General features: G+C 43.2%; 1 protein-coding gene across 1 annotated transcript in view; it reads left to right on the top strand.

Annotated features, from left to right (window-relative positions):
• Positions 1–22,589, top strand: part of DDX21 (DExD-box helicase 21) — an 835,772-nt gene that overhangs the window by 111,829 nt on the left and 701,354 nt on the right. The window contains exon 4 of the mRNA XM_044055776.1: positions 2,072–2,250. Coding sequence (XP_043911711.1) covers positions 2,072–2,250 — 179 coding nt within the window. The remainder of the gene's footprint in view (positions 1–2,071; positions 2,251–22,589) is intronic.

The following is a 22,589-nucleotide window of genomic DNA, read 5'->3' as shown; positions in this document are numbered from 1 at the left end:
ATTTTGCATTCTTCCGGTATAGAGATTGGCCCTTTGGGGGGTGAGGGGGGGCGTTACACTCTATAATGGGTCTAATGAGTGACGAGTAGAGGGGAACAATGACCTCTTTTTTCCCTGGATGAGAACCCTTTTATGATGTGTGCCACGTAGAAGGACTTCCTGACTACTGTGGTGATGTGACTATCAAAGGAGAGACTACTGTCCACCTGGGTCCCAAGGTGTCTTAGGTTCATAGATAGGTACTAGTCTATCGGCCCAAAGGCCTACGTAAGCCTAGCCAGCAAGGTTCCCTGGCTTACGCCACCCAAGAAAGTTAAGTCATCTCCTCAGCATGATATCTTTTAGCTCAGCTTGCCCCTTCCTGCAGTGAGAGCCAGACTCATAGTTATTCATCAGGCTTCACAAGTTATGCACTTGCAGATGGTAAGACAGTTGAAATGTCTGTTATCTACATAATTGCTGTGGATACTAACTTTATAGAATGTCTTATTTTCTGTGTTTGTAGGCCTTGTTGTTGCCATGGGCTGTTTGTACATTTAATGGCTTGCAAGTACTTTGATGTTTTAGCTCAGCTGTTTAAAACCCGAAGTTTGCCCTTTGTACCCCTTCATGTAATGAAGCCAAAGCCATACCATACCCAGCCCTGTTATACATATCAGTTGGTGTTTGTGTAGAATCCTACAAATTGTGCACAGCTCATTTGCTTTGTTAATGTTCATGGGATGGGATGGGCCTCTCATGCTTGATCCATGATTTCAGAACCAAATTCATATCATAATTGAATTGCAATAGCTACTGTTACAGAAGAAATGACTTGTGTACACCATGCTGTTGGGTTTAGTCTGGTATACATATATTAATATATATTGTTAATTTCTGTATATTGATGAATAGAATAGCATGTTGTGACACCCCAAAAAAGAAAACAATTTTGAGAGAGAGCAAGAACAGTAAGTAGGCACTGCATTGTATCAAGTAAAGGATATACTAAGTTGCTTCAAAATCATCATACCAGCAATGAATATGTGCACACAGCAGTAGTAACTACAAACAGAAGGACACATCAGTGGCATGCCTAATGGATACAATGCAGAGAACTGCAATTTATTTTTAAGACAAATATGAATATTCATTTTGGTTAGAGTATGCATTTGCAGTCATAGCTAAATCTGTCAGTGGCCCAGATTAATTATATGTGTATGTGATAGGCATGTTCAGAGTAATACCTAGACAGGTTTACATTAATGCTTGCTAAAAGCATGTTTCTGCCATGACTTACTGTGAAAGTGCTAGTGCAATAAGGAGAGAGATGAGGGAGCAGTTTCAGAGGCACACCTGGCTGACTGCAAGCAACTCTGTTTGATGTGTATTGTCATTCAAATTAGCCGAGCCTAGCAGGGAAGGACATGTGAAACTCTTCTAGCGGAGGGTGGGAATATGGGAGGAGTGACTTGAGAAAAAAACTGAAGCAGATCAAAGTTGAATGTCTAAATAAAGTCTGTTATCTCAGCAAAGAGTTGGCAGTTCTGGAAGATTTTTTCACAGAATGTGTAACGTATCGTACGGAGACACATTTGTAAAAGGCACAGTGTGACGGTAAATGATACTTTTACTGAGGCCTGTCAAAATTAGCTGCTCTTTCCTCTTCTTCCATTCTAAGTGAATGGAAGTGTTATAGGACAGCCTAGCTATGGGCATTGTATTCTCAGAAACAGTGGACTCACAGTATATTATAGGGAAGATTTTCTCTAAACTCTCATCAGGATGTCTGCCCCCAGGAGGTTGGTCAGGGTTACAAACTGAATAAAATTAGTAGTAACTACTTCTATCTGGTCATACAGGTTGCAATGAGCCAATCTTAAGGAAAAGTTAAAAAAAATATATCTTTTTAAATTTCTTTCCCGTAGTGGTCCTTTAAGCTAAACTGGGCTGACTCTCCAGTGTGCTAGTTGAACCCATGGCACAAGCTGCATGCATCGACGTTTCCCCTAGTGTTTGGAATAGTGTCACGTAGTTGTTAAGAAGTAACACACAAATACCTTCCAATGACCGGTGTTGAATTTTTTTTCAGCTAGAGGCGTGGAGTATCTGTTTCCTATACAAGTCAAGACATTCGACCATGTCTCTAGTGGGAAAGATCTTATTGCCCAGGCCAGAACTGGGACAGGCAAGACGTTCTCCTTCGCCATTCCTTTAATAGAGAAGCTTCAGGGCAACGGACCAGATAAGTGCAGAGGCCGAAGTCCTAAGGTGAGACCGTACATACAGAGTCTGTTAGCAGGCAATGATTGATGATAAATAGTTCTTCCTGCAGTATCATCTGTTAGTTTAGCATGATGCTGTTTTGTTTGTTTTATTTTACATGAAGTATTAAATGATCAAATGCTGAGAATGTTTTCTGCCTCAAGTTCATTACTTTACTACATTTTGCTTCTTGTGCTGTTAATCTAAGGATATTGGATGTGCTGCTAATCTAAGGATATTGGATGTAGTGGGGCATAAATAAAGAAGTAGCATCCAGTCAAGAGCTGCTTATGTGTAGAGGATCTTGTTTCATTGAATTTTAAACGTGGCAGTCAGGGATAACCAAACAATTGCTGTGGCAGTAATGCAGTACACAAGAGTTCTGTACTGTGTATGATGCCTGTTAACTTGTGTGTCGTTTCATACTTTTTTTCAGTGCTGCACTGGAGAGTACAGGGTTATATGCTTCTATTGTCTGGTTGACTGCTGAGCTGAAACTGTACTGAAACTATTTGCTTTACAGATGTTCTTCGTGTTTCACTGTTGCATTCATTACATTTGGGTAATCTGCTGGCAGGTTGCCCTCAGTCGGCCTGAATAACAAAGTCTTGGGTCCTGCGTCGGTTGCTGTCTCCTCTTCCATGACATCAGGTCGTCAGGGGTATAAAACATGCAGCCGATGCCATTTTATTCAGTCTTTCTTGCCGCGCGGTGCCCGAAGCAGAAGCAGTTCGCAAGTGCCGGTCGGCTGACTCCTGAAATTTTCACATTCGAGTTTCAAAACCGAAGTCTTCAAACTAAAACCAAGTACCCCGTTTCGGAAACCTTTTCTTGCTTCTTACCAATGTCAGTAAAAGTTAATAATTGCATTACTTGTGGGAAGCAAATACCTCATAAGGATTTTCATTTGTACTGTATTCCTCGCCTAGGCCCAGATCATAACGTGCCTTGCTGTCGGTTTTGTGCTAGATTTAACCAACGCACTATTAAGCGTTGGTATAGTTGTGCTTCTAAATATTTTGGATCAAGATTTAATTATCCTGAAATGTCGTCGGTTAGCAATCAGACTATTGGAGTTCACAAAAAATGCAAAGAAAAAGACAGAGACAGACCGTCGAGGTCCAAAACCGACGACAAAGCTTCTCTTAAGCCAGTGAGGAGCTTTCGCAGCCCCTGATACTTTTTGAGTCGCAGGCCTCTACCGAGACCCCATTCTGAGTCCGGTATGCCGCGAGCTTCTCAGAGTATTGAACCCACGAATGTCTCTCCCTTGGATGGATCCGGAGCCACTGAGCAGGCACCGGCTTATGAGGGTGTTTTCAGGCCTCAGCATTTTTTATATCAAACAGACGCCAGCCTCAAAAACAAGGTAAAAAACATCTTCTGTGTCTTAAAAACCGATGCATGAGCCACTTGCTCAGGTCCCTATGCCTACAAAATAGATGATCAAAATGGCGGAGGACTTAATTGCCTTGATCAGGGGTTCCAACCCCCCCCCCCCTGCTGAGAGGCCTAGGCAAGGCACTGATTACGATTCTTCAGATCTGGTTTCCATTTCTTCTGATTCCTCTTCTGATCAGGAATTTTCTATTCCACCCTATGAGGATTCTGATGCAGAGGAATCCATCCCATCTGCATCTCCTCCTTAGGATTACTCTTTTGGAGAAACTTTGCATACTTTAAGGGAACATTTTCACTGGGAGAGTCAGGACTTTTCTGAATCTAAAAAGAGGATTGGGGATTTCCTTCTTCCTCAGCATAGGCCTTTGGCTATACCCCGTGGACTAGACATTGTGGATGATGTGTTTTCGGAATCGAGCATGGCTCCTGCTTCCCTACCTTTGGCTCCTAGTAAGCCAGACAGATAGATATTACAGGGTTCCTGACTCCCACAAATTTCTATTCAAAAATCCTGCTGCTGACCCAGAGACTATTTCTCAAAGTCCCAAGGGTGTAAAGGCCTCTACAGCCAAAAATCCTACCCCCTCTGATAGAGATTCCAGGGAGATGGATAGATGGGGAAAGAAGGTTTTATATGTCTGTTACCTTGGCAATCGGAGCCTTAAACTGCCAGTTTCATATGCTTAAATATCAACAGCATGTTATGGGCTTACTGAAACAGAAAATGATGTTGATTTCTGATTGTGTGGAAAATAGAGTTACAGGAATTATTGCATTCAGCAGAACAATTTGGAAAGCATACTTTGCAATGTGGTTTTAATTCCTGGGAGGCCTCTTGCAGGGCCACAGTTACTGGATCTGTGATTAGAAGGCATGCCTGGCTCAAGGAGCAAAATTTGCCTGATCATGTTAAAGCTAAATTGTTGGATGCTCCCTTGCAGCATGATACTCTGGTAATAAGGCAGAAGAGGTTTTAAAGAAAATGGAAGATAATGCTAAATCTATACAAACTTTAAAATATTTCTTGCAAGTGTAGCCACCCAGGTTTAGCAGGCACTGGCTTTCTAATAACTGGTCCTTTCCTGTGTCCAAAAGAGCCACTCAAGGCAAATCCAGGCGCTCAAAAGGCTCCAGATACCAATCACTGGGTTCTTACAGGTCAAAGCAGTGGGGTGCCTCCACCTCCATATCTGGAGGAAACAAAGCACAACCCTATAGTAAGCAGTCTCAATGACTTTCCTCTACCATCACCAAGCACTTATCTTTTAGCAGCCCCCTTGGGGGGAAAACTAGCACTTCATGCTCAAAATTGGCAGGTAATTACCCAGGACAAGTGGGTATTGAACATAGTATCCCAGGGGTACAGATTTCATTCCCATATTTGCCAATTCCAAATGGATGCCAGATCTGCCACAAAATCAGTGGGCAGAGGCTCAGAAATAAGTTATGTCCCTCATGGCTATGGAGGCTATTCAGCCCGTACCAGAAAAGGAAAAAGGACAAGGTTTTTATTCGAGACTTTTTCTGGTACCCAGAAAAGACTATTCTTGGCTTCCAATACTTGACTTATCGATTTTAAACACGTACCTGGACATTCCAAAATTAAAAATGCTGACTTTACAACAGCTACTGCCTATGCTGGGCAGGAATGCTTGGTTAGTGACTCTAGATTTAAAAGAGGCATACCTGCATATCCCAATAAGGGGATCATGTAGAAGATACCTCTGCTTCAAGGCAGGTTTTTTGCATTGCCAATTCTCTGCACTGCCCTTTGGCTTATCTACTGCGCCCAGGGTCTTTACAAAATGCCTGGCAGCAGTAATTGCATTCTGCAGACAAAGAAGCATACAAATTTATCCTTATCTTTACGACTGTCTCATTCAAGCAGAGGACAAGGACACTCTTCTTCAACATCTGGTGTTTGCAAAAAGGCTTCTAACATGCCTAGGGTTCACAATAAACTAAACGAAAAGAAATCCCAACTGGTACCCACTCAAATAATTACATTCCTGGGTGCAAGCTTGAATACAACTGCCGAGATGGATTACCTTACGCCAGACAGACAAAGGCAACTGACAATATATTTCAAACAGATGGCAACAAAAACCCAGTTAACTGCAAGACAAATTCTGCAAGCTTTAGGGTTCATGGCATCCTGCATTCTACTAATTCCATATGCAAGACTGCATATGAGGAAACTTCAATGGTACCTAAAAAGTTTATGGAGCCAACATTGTCACAGTCTGGAAACAGTGATTCCTCTCATTCCCTGCCTACAACAGGAGTTTCTTTGGTGGGCAGAGACATGTCACTAAAACAAGGGACTGTCTTTCACTCTACCCCGTGCCACCCAAACCCTAACTACAGACGCATCAGACTATGCTTGGGGGGGGGTCCACCTGGCGGGGAGATGCATTTAGGGCAAGTGGAGCCCAAAACAAATTCATCTGCATATCAACCAGAAAGGTGCTAGCTGTTCAGAATGCTCTGACAGCCTTCAAGGACTTACTTCATCCAGGACAACTACTGATAAAGACGGACAACACCACGGTTATGTGGTACATAAACAAGTAGGTGGGTACAGATTCCTACCCCCTTTGCAGACTAGCCATGACATTGTGGAACATGACTTTGACTTACCAAATACATCTTCAAGCTCAATTCCTGCCAGGAAAACAAAATACTCTGGCAGATGACCTAAGCAGAAATCTTATGGACCCACACGATTGGAAACTGTTTCCACAAATCTTTAGCATGTTAGTATGGAAATGGGGGAGTCCAGACATAGTTCTATTTGCCTCTCCCCAAAGTTATCAGCTGGAAAAATTCTGCACAAGAATTCATCACAAAAAGGCATGGAAAGTGGACGCCCTATCCTTCAGTTGGAAAAACCTGTCAGTCTATGTCTTTCCTCCACTGCCTCTTCTCTCCAAGGTCTTACTAAAAGTCAGACAGGAAAAAACAAAAATGATCCTAGTTGCTCCGGACTGGCCTCGACAACACTGGTACCCACTTCTAAGGAACATGTCTCAATTCCCCCCTTGGTATTGCCTCAAATACCTCACCTACTGTCTCAGTAGAATAATCAAATTCTGCATACTCTGCTCCAAACTCTGAACCTTGCAGCATGGCTGATCATTTAATTATTCAAACAACAACTCTCAGTAAATCTGTGATGGATGTCATTTTGGAAGCCAGAAGGCCTAGCACTAGAAAATCTTATGCTGATAAATAGAAGAGATTCTGTGCTTGGAACCAAGCACAAGGAACAGACACAGCAAAGCCCAATATTCCTCAGATTTTACAATATTTGACTGAGATGCTTGACAAGGGCCTATCTTTTTCTTCAATAAAAATTTATGCCTCTGCCATCTCGGCTCATTACAATACAGAGCCACCCCTCTTTTCTCATCCTCTGCTTAAACAGTATCTTGGAGGGACCAAAAATTTAAGGCCTCCCAGAAGACCTCCAACTCTTGCATGGGACCTCAATTTCATACTGGAAAAACTCACCCTGCCTCCTTTTGAACCAGCAGCTACTGCGGATATAAAATTTCTATCTTGGAAAACAGCTTTTCTCTTGGCAGTCACTTCAGCAAGAAGGGTTTCTGAACTATAGGCTGTCATGGCAGTGGAGCCTTTTATTATATTTTACCCGGACAGGGTGTCCCTCAGGACCAATCCTTCTTTTATGCCTAAGGTGGTATCAAGTGTGGCTCTTAACCAGACCATTCATCTGCCAGCATTTTACCCAAATCCGCAGAACAAGGGGGAGCGGATTCTGCATTCCTTGGATGTACACAGACAACTAAGATTTTACTTAAACTGGACCAAACCTTTAAGAAAATCTGAGCAACTACTGATGGTATTTGCTGCAGGATCAGAGGGGAAGGCTATATCAAAGCAGACTATTTCTAAGTGGGTAAGCCACTGCATTCGTTTCTTCTACTTGCACCGTGGTAAACCTATGCCCAAGGGGATCAGATCACATTCCACCAGGGCTGCCTCTACTTCAGCAGTTTTTCTCAGAGGAGTTCCAACAACATTCTAGAAGCTGCTACTTGGAGCTCTGTTCATACCTTCACAAAGCATTATCATTTACCTCTCTTTTCCAAATCCAGGGCAGGCTTTGCCACTGCAGTCCTGCAGGGCCTTATAGCCGCTCCTAATGCTGTTTAGTTCCATCCTCCCATCCATAGCTTTGGGATTCTACCCAAATGTGATGACTGCAACAGTGAAACACGAAGAGCATTGTACAGTTGTGTACACTTACCATAAATGTAGATGTTCGAGTGTATTCACTGTTGCAGTCCGGGTTACCCACCCGCCATCCCCCTTTCTATACTTTTTCTTTCCTTCATTATACACAAAAGCCTTTGTGGTGTATTTGCTTTTATATGAAGGGTAAATTTTGTTTCTAAAGGTACATTTATATATATATTTATTGTTTACTTTTATAATTTTGCTCCCCATTCGGGGGGCACCTGACATCTGGGGCAAGAAAAACTGAATAAAATGGCGTCGGCTGCATGTTTTATACCCCTGACGTCATGGAAGAGGAGACAGCAACCGATGCAGGACCCAAGACTTTGTTATTCAGGCCGACTGAGGGCAACCTGCCAGCAGATTACCCAAATGTAATGACTGCAACAGTGAATACATTCTAACATCTGCATTTATGGTAAGTGTACACAACTGTACTTTACTGCACTTGAAACTACTCTCTTAGATTATCCGAGCTGTTAAAGTTACCGCACATGGATCATTTGGGTTTAGACTAACCACAGCTCCTTGTTTATCTGGCTAGGTAGAGACCCCATTAGCCTACTGGATAAAACTATTTAATATAAATTTGTGCCTTGATACAGATTTCATTTATCCTACATATTTTTGTCACATTTACATTTTTTTTTCTTTTTATTAAGAGCCCACACAAGAAAACTAGTGAAGAGCTTAAGGGAACAATTAGGAAGGTCAACAGAGTATGAACTTAAATTTAACACTAAAAGCAAATATAACTACAATTCCACATGCAGGTATTATTGATAGACTTGTAAATGTAAGTCTTTGTTATGCTTTGGATAACTAACTGGTTGTTTGACAAGACCCTTGTGGGTAGAGTCACAGGTGCCACTTCAGAAAGTACAAAAGTTACCGGTTGTGTATTGCAGAGCTCAGTGTTGGATCCTCTCTGTTTGTCATCTGTTTCTCTGACTTTCAGACTGACACTTCTAGTCTGAGGCCATCTACGTTTATAGACAGCTGTAAATTGGGCGGCGGCGGTCAGTTTTTCACTGCCTCATAATTGCTCCAACTTGGGTTACACTGTAGTAACAATTAGCACAAGAAAAATGGTCTCCAATTAAATGTGAAAGTGTAGCATAGCTCATTTTGGTAAGCAAAGCTTTCAAGTAAAATTATAGGTGACACACTCCTCCAGTCAGACAATATCATAATGGATCTAGAGTACTTTTTTTTGTAATGTTTTGAGCATCTTGTTTCCACAGTAGTTCAGAAAGCCTTCTGTCTGGCTCACGTAATTTCCAAAGGCAGTACATCAAAAAAAAAAGTCTTAATTCCCTTTTACTCATTCACAATGCTAGGCTAATGATCACCATGGGTGTTTTGTAAGCCTAACTGTGCAACCAAGTCCAGTTATTGTCTCCTGAGTACCTTAGACACTTTTATATGTTGTTGTGTCTTAGTAGGAAGAGAGCCATAGGTTATGATGGGGGTTTGTTAGTTGGGGATCAATTTACTTACTGTTGACCGCAGTCCGTCAGAGACATGGTAGCCAAACCAGGGGAGAATTTGTGATTTTCCATCCATTGATCAAAGTTTTATTTTAAATAGGGTCAGGATTGAGCTTTGCTTCACATGGATGGGGAGCTTATTCATACGCTTAACTCGCCAGACACGCTATTGGCTTATTTTTCACAGAGAGACATAAATCAGTGTGACAGAGAATATGTAACACTAAACTTTTGTATGCATGTAAACTGATATCACTTGAGGAATCATTTTAAAGTGGGAGTAGTAGTGTTCAGTTTCATGTCAACTGTAGACAAACTTTGTAGAGTAACAGATGTAGGAGTGTGTGTGTGTGTGTGTGTGTGTGTGTGTGTGTGTGTGTGTGTGTGTGTGTGTGTGTGTGTGTGTGTGTGTGTGTGTGTGTGTGTTTGATGTCATGACCAAAAGGGCCTTACGTTATGTAAGCTCATGAAAGAAGTGTAATTTGTATACCTTTACTGGTTTAGTCTTGGGTGGAGGTTCAACTTTTAACGTTATAAAAATTTGAGAAAGGCCAGGAATAATTCATTTATTTCTGTCTTTTATAGTAGGCGGTTGAAGTTCTTGAGCACTGCAGTAGCCATTGTCATAGCATCTTAGAGGTTACAAACCAAATAAGTCAAGAGGTTGTTTGATTGTTGCCGATATCCACCCTGAAGATGTGGGACCTACTTCCAGGAGGGCAAAAACCTGCCAGACCAGGGATATATTTGTGGATATCCATCCAAACATCTAGTTTCTTCATTAAAAAATGTAACAGTGTCACTCTGGGTTTTGAAGCTGTTTGCCATATGTCAATACAAGAAGTCCAGTATTGGAGGGGCTTTTTTGGCAGGAATACAAGACATCGCTATCCTTATAGGAACATTTACGAGAGCGAGTATAAGGATAAGAATTTAAGTCTGTCTTTATCGGTAGGCTTTTTTAGTTAGGAACCTTTACAACCTTCTTATCTGCAACTGGCTAGGTACACAGACTTGCATTTGAACTTGCTGCCTCTTTCCAAGTCCTGAAAGACACCTCACTTGAGGGATTTAGGGGCCTTATGTCGAAAGTAATTCTGTTTGGGGGTGATACTTATTGGATGCTGTCCTGCATATCATTTTTCTGAAAATTTAAAATGTTTGCAAAGGTTGTGCTTCTTTTGAAGTCTGGCCAGCTCATTGAGAGAGTCTCTACCTCAAGACAGCTAGGAGGAGGATGTGATGCAGTCTTTTTTGGGAGACCCTAAAAACCATGGTCCTGTGCACTCAAAAATTCTCATTTGACTCTGTGTGGTATGCATTCTAGAAAAGCAGAGTCAGCTGGCAGTCTTTTTCTCAGCAGGCTTTTGGGAGTGGTCCTTGAGGATTTGTTCAGTCTTGAGGGAAACTCTTGAATAATTTTCTTCCCAAAAAGCAAGAATTTTTTTTTAACACCTTTATTGAATTATCACGTGTAACACAGGCACATTTACATTTGTTTTTCCAAACACCTTTATTGAATTATCACTTTAACATAGGCAAGTTTACATTCATGTAAAAGTAATCAAACTGCATTAACATAGCAAACATTAAACTTCACATATATTGCTATATGTTATATAATCCAAGTAGTATTGCATAAAATATTCAATTCCTGCCTTTTTTAAACAAGAAATGTCTTTATTAAACATCGTACATTTATATAAACGAAAAGAAACCACCTCAACATAATCCTAGTTGCAAGCATTTTACATCCCAAACCATAGTGACACACTCCCGGTTGCAAAAATTATACATCACTTAGAATCTACCCAATCTTTCTCACTCAAACATTGCATAGCACATTTAAGTCGTGTTGCCTTTTAAATCTCATTCCTCCCTTTTATGTATTGTTCCCACAATTTCCATTTTTTCCTGTGCAGTTTGCTGATACACTTTTCTAAAGATCTCAGTTCCAGTTGTTTAATATCTATTATATTCACTACTTAGTGTAGATGGTTTTATTTTAGATTTTGATTTCCATTTTCTAGTAATTGCTTTTTTGGCAGCCACCATTAGACACAGCAAGGTCTTACCATGTCTAGGCAATTCCGATTCTGCATCATAGCTCAGAAAAATCATCTTCCTCATCAGACCAATCTGCCCATCCAGCATCTCCGGCAGTGCATCCCACAGGGAATCCTTAGGCTGCCAACTCACCGTACTCCCAGAAAATATGTTCCCAATTACCTCTTTCTTCCCCTTCACACCTCCAGCGTTTGCTGTCTGCCTGAGGAAAGATTCTCTGGAGTCTACTTGTGGTACAAAAATATTTATGTAAGCATTTCCAGGCAAAAATCCTAAGTCTTCTAGATTTGTTGCATGTTTGGGAGCCATACATATATCCTCCCATAGTTTCTTTGTGAATTGCTTATCAAGTCTCTCTCCTCAATCCTTTCTAACCACTTCTGATGGATTCTTATAGTTATCATGCAGTACTTCATATGCTCTACTAATTATTCCTGTTTTAATGGCAGCTTCTGTTCTAGATTGTATTAAAAACTCTAATACGGTGCTGGTCTTTCGTTTAGGAACCCCCTATTTCTTTCTCTTTGCATGTACTGTGAAATCAATCCCTGTTAGGGAATAGGCACATTTTTATTTATATAAAAGTAATCAAACTGTATGCTTCACATATTGCTATATATTGAATAACCTAAGCAACATTACATAAATTATTCCGTTCTTGCCCCTTTTTTAAAAACACAAAACATCTTTATTAAACCATCACTTAAGACATAAGTAACCATACATTTTCATAAATGAAAACAAACCACAATCCTAGTTGCAAGCATTTTACATCGCAAACCATACAACAAGCAAGAAGTTTGAGTTTCTGTTTCAGGTGGGACACCAAAAAATAATATATGGGGCACACGCTTCATTTGGAAAAAACTCCTTCACCCTTTTTTTCTGTGTTCCTGTGGTGCAATGGGTACTTTTCACTTTTGAAGCTGAAAGATGTCAAATTAGTGGCTGCATAATTTTACCCTGGGTAGAATTTGTTCCTGTAGCTCCATTGTCCCACAAGCAGATGCAGATACAGAATCTGCATCTTCAATTGAAATGTTTAATTGTCACAGGATATGCCAGACTTGTCTGTTTAAAATTCAGGACTTTGAGTGAATGGCAGTTTTTTATTTTCCTGAGTTGTGAATGAATACATCTGATGTTGCAAATCTTTGTTCGTTAATTACTATTAGGACCTCTGTTCCATCCTCGTAACCGATAAGGCCGTTTCCAAGCTCACGCCAGCCAAACACTCTCAGCTAAGACCTACCCATAATGTCCCTCTCCAAATTACTCCAGATCTTGTTTGCTGAGTTCTTAGTCAGACGTGCTAGCCATCTTTCTCTCTCTCTCAAAGCCAAGTAGAAAATTATTTTTAAGACAGTTTCTCTTCAAAATTGTTTATTTTTTAGTCAATTTAGCCTTTTCTCACTGTCGCCTATAACCTAATTCTATTCCCTACCCTTTACCTTGGTAATTTAATTTCTTCCATTATTGGTACTGTCCCTCTCGCCTGTCTTTGACAGGGCCTTCCTTACCAGTTGTGGTATTTTTTAAATACCATCATTGGTATTCTCTCACCTTTTTCTTTCCCTTTTTTTTTTTTCTTCTATAGGATAGCCTTGTTCCCTTACTATGTCAGACAAAGTTAAGTTTGGGTTCAAACAGTCTAACAAGTGTGGGTGTAAGATGCCTAACTGATACACATGCCCGTTGTGTCTACTGTTTGGGCGTGGATCATTTTAAAGCTGACTCTGACATTTGTGCTACTTTTAGTAATCGTACACAAGCAGAACGTAAAAATAAACTTATTTTAAAAGGTTTAATCAAGATACCTTTTTTGGAGGCTCTATCTGGGTCGGAGGTCTCAACCCCCTCCAAACACCAAAAAACATAAGGAAAAAAGGAGTCGCTCTGTTCATGCATCTTCATCAGTTACGAAACAAAGTCGGCTCCATGCTTCGCCGGTGCCGTCGGCGCAGACCTCTTCGGCACCAGGCTCTCTATCTTCTCCCTCAGTGCCGTCCATATAATATTCACCCCTATTTTGGTTCCAAACTTGGCACCACTGACTTCAGTGCCGTCCTTGGATCTGACATTGGCTCCGATGACTGACTGTACCTGATTCGGCACCATCGCCGGCCACAGTGCTGACAGTTTCTTCGGCTCCATCGGTTCCAGAATTCGAATACCTGCCAAGGACAAAATGCTCTCCAACTTGCGACCGTTTTGTTTAGGGCAGAGGTTTAGCCCCTTTCTAGAAAGACCTGATTTTCCTTCAGCAGCCTCCTTTACATACATTAGAAGTTTTTCTGCATTAGATCTAGTGCAGGTTGTGGACCAGCTTCTGGCAGCTAGGGTATTGCCCATTCCAGCTAGACCTTCCATCCTTCTTGGATCGGAATCTTTTACTACATCTTCCCCTGTTTATCCTCCTCCAACCTCTACCCAGATCCCAGAGATCTCTGTACCGATGTCCACTCCGGTGCATACTGTCTTGGCTCCGGCAGCAGTTTTTCCCCTGTCTGTACCGACCACCTTTGCCTCATCGGACGATGCTCTCTTGGAGCAGTGCTTGGACCATCCTTACCTTGGTACCTAGCCTGGCGCGTATTTTCTCGCTGGTGCCGTCTATGTCCACGGCTCCGGCTTCCAGTCCTCTAAGAGCTCCTCACCTGGAGGTGGGCTCATCAGGGCAGGGTGTGACTTCTGTTCCGAGGTTGTCCTTTCTGGTCCTGGGCTCCCATCCCTTCTCGGGCGGGCCTGCTGTCCAGGTGATAGAGAGGGTCCTTCACTCCGAAGGCTCGCAGTCAGCACAAATGACATCAGTATCAGAACCCCCCCCCCCCCCAGTATCCAACTCTCCCAACCCGCTATTTCAGGACCCTGGGCACGGGAGTCTCAAGAACCCTCTTTGAAGGGGAACCCATTCTCCGGAGTCGTCCTCAGAAGATCCCATTGGGGAGCCACCCCGGAAGAAACGGTGCAAGAGGAAGCACCTTGATTCCCTGGAGGAATCTATTACTGAAGACACTAATTGTGATGAGGGGGAAGGGTCCCTACGGTCTCCCTCACACAACGTCTCATTCGGAGACATTCTCAAAATCCTCCATCAGCGGGGAGACTGGAAGTCCTCTAACCCTTCTTCTGAGGAATCGGTATTCTTGCAGGCCTTCCGTGCCCGGCCATCTACTTCCTGTGTGACCCCACCAGCAGATGACCTTGTTAAACTCATTATGCAGCGTGCTTGGAAGGCCCCGGACAACATAGAACCTGTCCCCCGGAGGCCAGACAAAATTTTATCTACACCTGAAGACCAGACCCACTGGTCCAAGCAGTTGACAGTTGATTGTATGATCATGGCGGCGGCCACCAAGAGGGAATTGGCAGAAGATATTTCACTGTCCATCCTCCAAACAGGGATTCCTGGACCTACTCTTTGAAGGCTGTTCTGGCCGAGGCGCTAAGTCAGTGTAATAAATTTTACTCTGGAACTGAATCCTACTGTCGTTTTTTGGACTGTTTTTCTGGTTTTGTTGCTGGTTGTAGTCCTGGACCATGGACAGGCTAGGGAAGCTGACCTATGCCTCAAAGACCTTCGCCATTCGGTCGCTGAACTATTTGGCACACTTTACTCATCTCCAAAGAGACTTGATTTCCATAATGTCTCCCTCTTTGGTGGGGGTACTGCCTGATGAGGTGCGTGATACTGTCGCCTTTCAGCTGGCTACCCTTGAATCCATCTCTAACTCCTCGATGTGTTTGATATCTCACACCACTGAGGGGGCAGCTCTAGCTGACCCCTCGGTGGTGTGAGATATCAAACACATTGAGGGGGCAGCTCTAGCTGCCGCATCAGGCATTGTCATGAGACGTAATGCTTGGATGCGGTTGTGTGACTTTGCAGACCCCTTTAAATCTTCCTTCGTCAATGTACCTGTCGACGAATCTGCACTTTTTGGACCCAAAGTACGAGATACACTTGCACGTAGTGAGAAAGACTGAAAGACCTTGTCTGCTGTGGGCATACGCTTTTCCAACCCCTAGAGGTCCTACTCCAGGAACCAGAAGGGAGGAAAGATGTGGTTCAAGAAATCCCAAGGATCTTTTTGTGACACTCGTGGTGAACAATCCCCCTGGGGCAGAGGGGGCAACTCATATGGAAGACACCCCTTTCGGGGTAGAGGGGGGTCCTCGTAACCAGGATGCTAGAGATTCTTTCTCCGGCAGACCCTACCAGCGCTCCTGACCAGCGGCCCGATTGCTTTCCTCTGGAAGCAGTCAGGGGTCATTTTTCTCTGTACCTACCAGCCTGGCATCTTATTACTACAGATGTTTGGGTGCAGAGAATAATATCCAGAGGCTACTAAATACCATTCGATTTAATTCTCAGACCCATCAAACGAATCCCCGATGTACCACCCAATCAGAGGGAATTAGCCGCCTTAGAAATAGAAAAGTTGCTAAGAAAGAGTCATCCAACCGGTCCCACCAGACCAGACAGGATCCGGGTTTTACTCTAGGTTCTTTTTAGTGCCAAAAAAGATGGGGGACTGGAGACCAATCCTGGATCTCAGCCTATTAAACAAATTTATCAAACCTCAAAAATTCCAGATGTTCACAGTAGAGTCCATTCTTCCCTTCCTAGGGAGGAACAACTGGATGTGCTCTGTAGACTTCCAGGACACGTACTGTTACATACAGATGGATCACTGCTCCCGGAGGTTTCTTCACTTCCGGCTGGGAGTTCCTTCTCTACCAGTTCAGGGCACTGCCATTCGGTCTCTCGACAGCTCCTCCAAGTGTTTACCAAATGTATGGCAGTTGTGGTAGCTCATCTTCGACTACAAGGATTCCAGATGATGTTCATCGTGTTTCACTGTTGCAGTCATGACTGTAGGGATGTCCTTCAAGAATGCAACTGCAGTCATAACATATGGGTTGTCCTGCCTCAGGCAGCCCTCGGTCGGCCGGATTCCAAAGTCTGGGTCCGACGTCGGCTGATGTCGCATTTCTCTCCGACGTCAGAGCGGCTGGAGTATATAAGCTTCAGCCGACACCATCTTCTTCAGTCTTTCTTGCCGCGCGGTGCCCGAAGCAGAAGCAGTTCGCAAGTGCCGGTCGGTCAGCTTATGTATTCTTAGAATCCGAAGACATCAAAAAAGCTAAGTACCCCGTTGGGGACCTTTTCTTGCCTCAGCCGATGTCAGAATTAACTGAAAAAGTAAATTAATTGTTTGTCTTGTTGTAAACAAATACCTCATAAGGATTTCCATTCTTACTGCCTCCCTTGCCTTGGCCCAGACCACGACGTCTTGGCCTGTGCCGCCTGTACTCGCTTCAATAAGCGCACTCTCAGGCGCCGGGCGGAGTTCGCTGAAGACTTTTTTGGCAAAAAGTTTGCTTACATTATGCCGTCGGAACAACCGGCTACACATATTTCTAAAAAACGGAAAGACCGGGACCGACCTCCTCGGCCTGCGACTTCCTCCGACTCCACGCCAAAACTTACCGCGAGTGCCCCGGTTCCCTCTGAGGCGGTTTTTCCACCGCTTGGAACCGAAGACACTGCACTACCGATTCCTCCGACACCGGAGGCCACACCGACGCCAATTATTGATTTTCCTCCGGATACTGTAACCGAGGAAATGCCCGAGACCATTGCTGTGGATAAGGTTACCCCTGCACCTGGGGCTGCCAGGCCTCCCATGTCTATGTCTATCAAGGCCTACACACGTGCCAAGGCAGCAAGCCAGGCCAAGCCTGCAAGCCAGGCCAAGCATCACTCTGCTAAAACCTTGCCTCAGCCTAACCCTGAAGCCCAAATCATGTCCTTGGCCGCAGATCTAATTTCTATGATCAGAGGCTCCCAGCCTCCTCCTGATAAGAGGCCCAGGGTTGTACCACCTGACCCCCTTTCTTCAGATGAAGATTCTGGGGACTCTGTGCTTTCCGAATCCCAGGAACCCCCTTTTCAGACTTTCAAGGATTCGGATGCAGAGGACTCCATTCTTCGGCCTCTCCTCCTGAGGATATTTCTTTTGGGGAAGTTCTGCATTCCATGAGGGAGCATTTCCAGTGGCAAGGTCAGGAATTTTCTGATTCCAGGAAGCGCCTTCGAACTTTCCTTAAAAAGCCACAACACAGACCCTTAGCTATTCCTCCTGTGCTTGATGTGTTGGATGACCTTTACTCTGACTACAGTGCTACCCCTGATTCTCTGCCCCCGTCTCATACTATAGGGTCCCTGAAACCCATTCTCATTTCTTTAGGGCCCATGCTGTAGACTTAGAAACTATTTCCCAGGGGCCTAAGGGGGTTTCTGCTACCACTTCCAAAAATCCTTTGCCTTCCGACAGAGAGGCAAGGTCCTTAGAGAGATGGGGGAAGAAGGTTTACACCTCTAATACCTTAACTATGAGAGCTCTCAATTGTCTGTTTCATATGTTTCAATATCAGGATTCCCTGTTGGATGATTTACAGAAAAAAATAGCCTCTCCTGACCCTTTAGATAGGAAGTCTTTGCAGGAGGCTGTCCATAGCTCTCAGCAGGTTAGTAATCATTTTCTGCAGTGTGGATATGATGCATTGGAAGCTTCATGTAGGGCAGCTATGACAGGAGCGGTCATTCGTAGACATGCATGGTTAAAAGAGCAACCCTTACCAGATCATGTTAAGGCAAAGCTACTGGATGCTCCCTTGGAAAAGAACTAACACATCTTTAGCATTATCACCAAAAAGTTTAAGACCATTGAAGAAAAAGCCAAGTCCGTTCAGTCAGTCAAAGATTTTCTCCAGGTTCAGCCCCCCAGGTTCAGCAGGAACTGGCCTTCTAAAAACTGGTCATTCCCAAATCCTGAAAAATTTCAAAGGGGCAAGAACAGGCGTGCCCGTGGCAGAGGGAAATATAGAGGATCCTACAGGGGACGCCAATGGCAACCAACAAACCAAAGAGGTGACACAGGGGTTTCCCCTGTCACTCAGGGACAATCTCAATGACTTGACTCTAACTTCTCCGACCAAGGAGCAAAAACAAGCCCCTTTGGGAGGAAAGTTATCTCTGTTCTCAGAAAATTGGCACAAACTGATAAAAGACAAATGGATATTGGACATTATAGATCATGGTTACAGGTTCTATTTTCATACCTTACCAAGAAAACAAGGCATGCCAAATCTTCCACAAAATCAAAAGGCAGAGGCTATCAAGCAAATTTCTCTGCTGGCTCAGATCAAAGCAATAGAAAAAGTGCCTCAACAAGAACAAGGTCAGGGGTTTTACTCAAGACTGTTCCTTGTTCCAAGAAAACAAAATCAATGGAGTCCGATACTGGACTTGTCCGCTTTAAACACTTTTCTCATAGTACCAAAGTTCAAAATGCTGACCTTACAGCAGCTCCTTCCCATGCTGGGCAAGGGGTCTTGGCTGATTACTCTGGACCTCAAGGAGGCATACCTGCATGCCCCTATCGGACACAGCTGCAGAAGATACCTCAGATTTCTTGCAGGGCCAGAGCATTATCAATTCTCAGCATTGCCTTTTGGCTTATCTACTGCGACCAGAGTATTCACGAAATACCTGGCATCAGTAATTGCTCATTGCAGACTCCAGGGTATTCAAATCTACCCCTACCTGGACGATTGCCTCATACAAGCGGACAACGAACTAACCTTGACAAAAAACTTGAATTATGTCATACACTTGCTACAGGCTTTGGGATACACAGTCAACTTTCAAAAGTCAAGACTTCTACCATCCCAGCAAATAACTTTTTTAGGAGCCAAACTAGACACAGCCTCTCAAATGGCCTACTTGACAGAAGACAAGCAAGAGCAGTTAACTCATTACTTCAAAAGTTTAGCAAACCTCTCCCAGATGACTGTAAGGAGATTCCTACAGGCCCTGGGGTTCATGGCATCTTGCATTCTCCTGGTCCCACTAGCAAGACTACACATGAGAAAACTTCAATGGTATCTAAAGAGCTTATGGTCTCAGCACAACAACAACCTAGAAGCAATTATCCCACTCATTCCATGTCTTCAAAAGGAATTTCTATGGTGGGCCTCAGCAAGTCAGTCAAATACAGGCATGCCGTTCAAAAAACCTTAGACAACACAGACCATTACCACAGACGCCTCAGACCATGGATGGGGGGCGCACATGGACGGCAGATGTATTCAAGGGCAATGGAACCCAAAGGAAGAACATCTGCATATCAACCAAAAAGAAATGCCTGCAGTAATGCATGCCATCGAGGCCTTTGGACATCAACTTCATCAAGGCCACCTTCTAATAAGGACAGACAACACCACTGTTGTGATGTGGTACATAAACAAGCAGGGAGGTACTCACTCTTACCCCCTTTGCAGGCTAACAATGAATCTTTGGGAAAAATCACTGAGTATGAACATACAGCTACAGTCCCAATTTGTTCCAGGCAGAGACAATGTTCTGGCGGACAGTCTAAGCAGGAATTTCCTAGACCCACACGAATGGAGGTTACATCCAGACATCTTTGCACAACTAACCTCGGCATGGGGCAGGCCAGACGTAGACCTATTTGCCTTCCAACTCAATCATCAGCTACAAAAGTTCTGCTCAAGGACAAATCATCCACAAGCATGGAAGATAGATGCTCTCTCATTCAACTGGAGCTCCCTAGTCATCTATGCATTTCCACCTCTGCCACTGATGACCACAGTGTTACTAAAGATCAAAGCAGAGCAGCCAAAGGGAATCCTAATAGCTCCGAACTGGCCGAGACAACACTGGTACCCACTACTACGGAGTATGTCACAACAAACCGTGGGCCCTTCCCAAATGGCCTCAACACAACTTCAGGACAGCTCATCCCAACCTCCAGACTCTACAGCTAACAGCTTGGAAGATCACATAAATAACCTCAATTTATCTCTCTCCAAGGAAGTTCAGCGGATACTAACAGAAGCCCGCAGACCATCCACCAGAAGGGCTTACTCAGCCAAATGGAAGCGCTTCAGCATTTGGAATACCAACAAGGGTCAAGATGCATCAGTACTGAGCATTCCACTCATTCTGGAGTACTTGGCAGAATTGCTAAATAAGGGACTTTCATACTCTTCCATAAAAATACATGCTTCAGCTATCTCAGCTAGATACAACACTGACCCACCTGTGTTCTCACATTCTTTGCTAAGGCAATTTCTTAGAGGGAACAAAAAAGCCTCTGAGGGTAAGGTACCTGCTGGACGCCAAAAATCAAAGTTAAGTAGAAAAAAACTGCAGGTACTCCACGACTAAGCCAACCAGTTTCTTTAGAAAAACACTGCTTTAATCAAATGAGTAAGCGCTTTCACATCTATACAAGATGCTTCATCAGACTTCAAAACGCAGAACAAACAACCAGTTTAAAACCATTACAGGTCATCCATTAGACCAATGATGCATCAGGTGCAATAATTCAATATATCACCATGGAAACAATAATACAAATTGAAAATGTTAAAACATTAGAATGTTTGAATGCTTCATTATATTCAAAGAATTTTTATACTTTAATATATTCAAAAAACTCTCAAAATACTACTATAAAAGCCCTGTAAAAACACTAATAAAAAACTGATAAAAACACCTAAAGATGCGCTGATGTATCTTTATACTTATTATAATGTAAAATGGTGAAATAAATGAATACAAATATAATTGTAAGAAAAATAAAGAACTCTTTAGTGTGGTAATGGGCGATCAACAAAGAAAGGTTTCAGGCTGACCCTATCATAGAGACCATGTCCCAAGTCAGCTCGCAGCCTGATGATCCACTTCCCTTCTTCCCTTTCTGTGAAACCAATGACATTCCCCAATCTCATGGTGGTGTGTATAAGCTCCAAAACCATAAACATAAAATTATGTGTGGTGCCATGAGTAAAGACATGTCTCGCTAGGGCGTTGTTCTCATTTTCCCTGTTGATGGCATACAAGTGCTCTCTTATCCTCTCCCTGAGGGTCCTATTGGTTTTCCCCACATAATAGTATTATTAGTGTTTTTATAGGGCTTTTATAGTAGTATTTTGAGAGTTTTTTTTTTTTTTTTTTTAAGCAGTGTTTTTCTAAAGAAACTGGTTGGCTTCGTTAGTCGTGGAGTACCTGCAGCTTTTTTCTACTTAATTTCTTAGAGGGATCAAGAATATAAAACCTCCAAGAAAGGCACCAGTACCAGCTTGGGATCTCAATTTTGTGTTAGAAAAATTGACTCTACCTCCCTTCGAGCCAGCAGCTTCAGCGGATTTACAATTTCTGTCCTGGAAGACAGCTTTCCTGCTGGCCATTACCTCAGCTGGAAGGGTTTCAGAATTACAGGCACTAATGGCAATACCACCCTTCATAATCTTCCACCGAGACAGGGTCTCCTTACGAACCAATCCTTCCTTTCTGCCAAAAGTGGTATCTAGGGTCTCTCTAAATCAGGCAATTCACCTGCCTACTTTCTTCCCCAATCCTGAAAACAACAGGGAAAGACTGTTGCATACCTTGGACATACATAGACAACTTCGCTACTATCTAGACAGAACCAAGATCAGTAGGAAGTCTGACCAGCTATTTGTAGCTTACGCTCCTGGAGTACAGGGAAAAGCAATTTCCAAACAGACAATTTCAAAATGGATTGGACATTGCATCAGATATTGTTATTCTTTCCATGGAAAGAGTGTGCCAGCCAATATCAGACCACACTCTACCAGAGCTACAGCCACCTCCACAGCCTTCTTAAGAGGGGTGCCTACAAAGGATATTCTAGAAGCTGCTACATGGAGCTCCGTGCATACATTTTCCAAACACTACAACCTCCCTTTATTTTCCAGATCCAGAGCAGGCTTTGCTTCGGCAGTCCTGCAGGGATTGCTAGCTACACCATCCTTTTCCTAGAGCATACCACCTCCCCCAGCTAAACTATGGTATTCAACCCATATGTTATGACTGCAGTTGCATTCTTGAAGGACATAGTACAGTTTTGTACCTACCATAAATGTAGATGTCCGATAGATATGCAACTGCAGTCGGTTTCCTCCCTCCTTCCCCTCTATGCCTTGGGTCCACTCCTCTCCCTGTTATTCTTAGCTGGGGATATCTGTTATGGTGTATCTGTTTATTGCTTACTTATTTGTCTGGAA

The sequence above is a fragment of the Protopterus annectens genome, chromosome 14.part0 (assembly GCF_019279795.1).
Source record: "Protopterus annectens isolate FY-2018-M chromosome 14.part0, PAN1.0, whole genome shotgun sequence".
NCBI lineage: Eukaryota > Metazoa > Chordata > Ceratodontiformes > Protopteridae > Protopterus > Protopterus annectens.
Note: the sequence above shows the minus strand (reverse complement) of the source record. Positions and strands in the feature narration are given on the sequence as shown.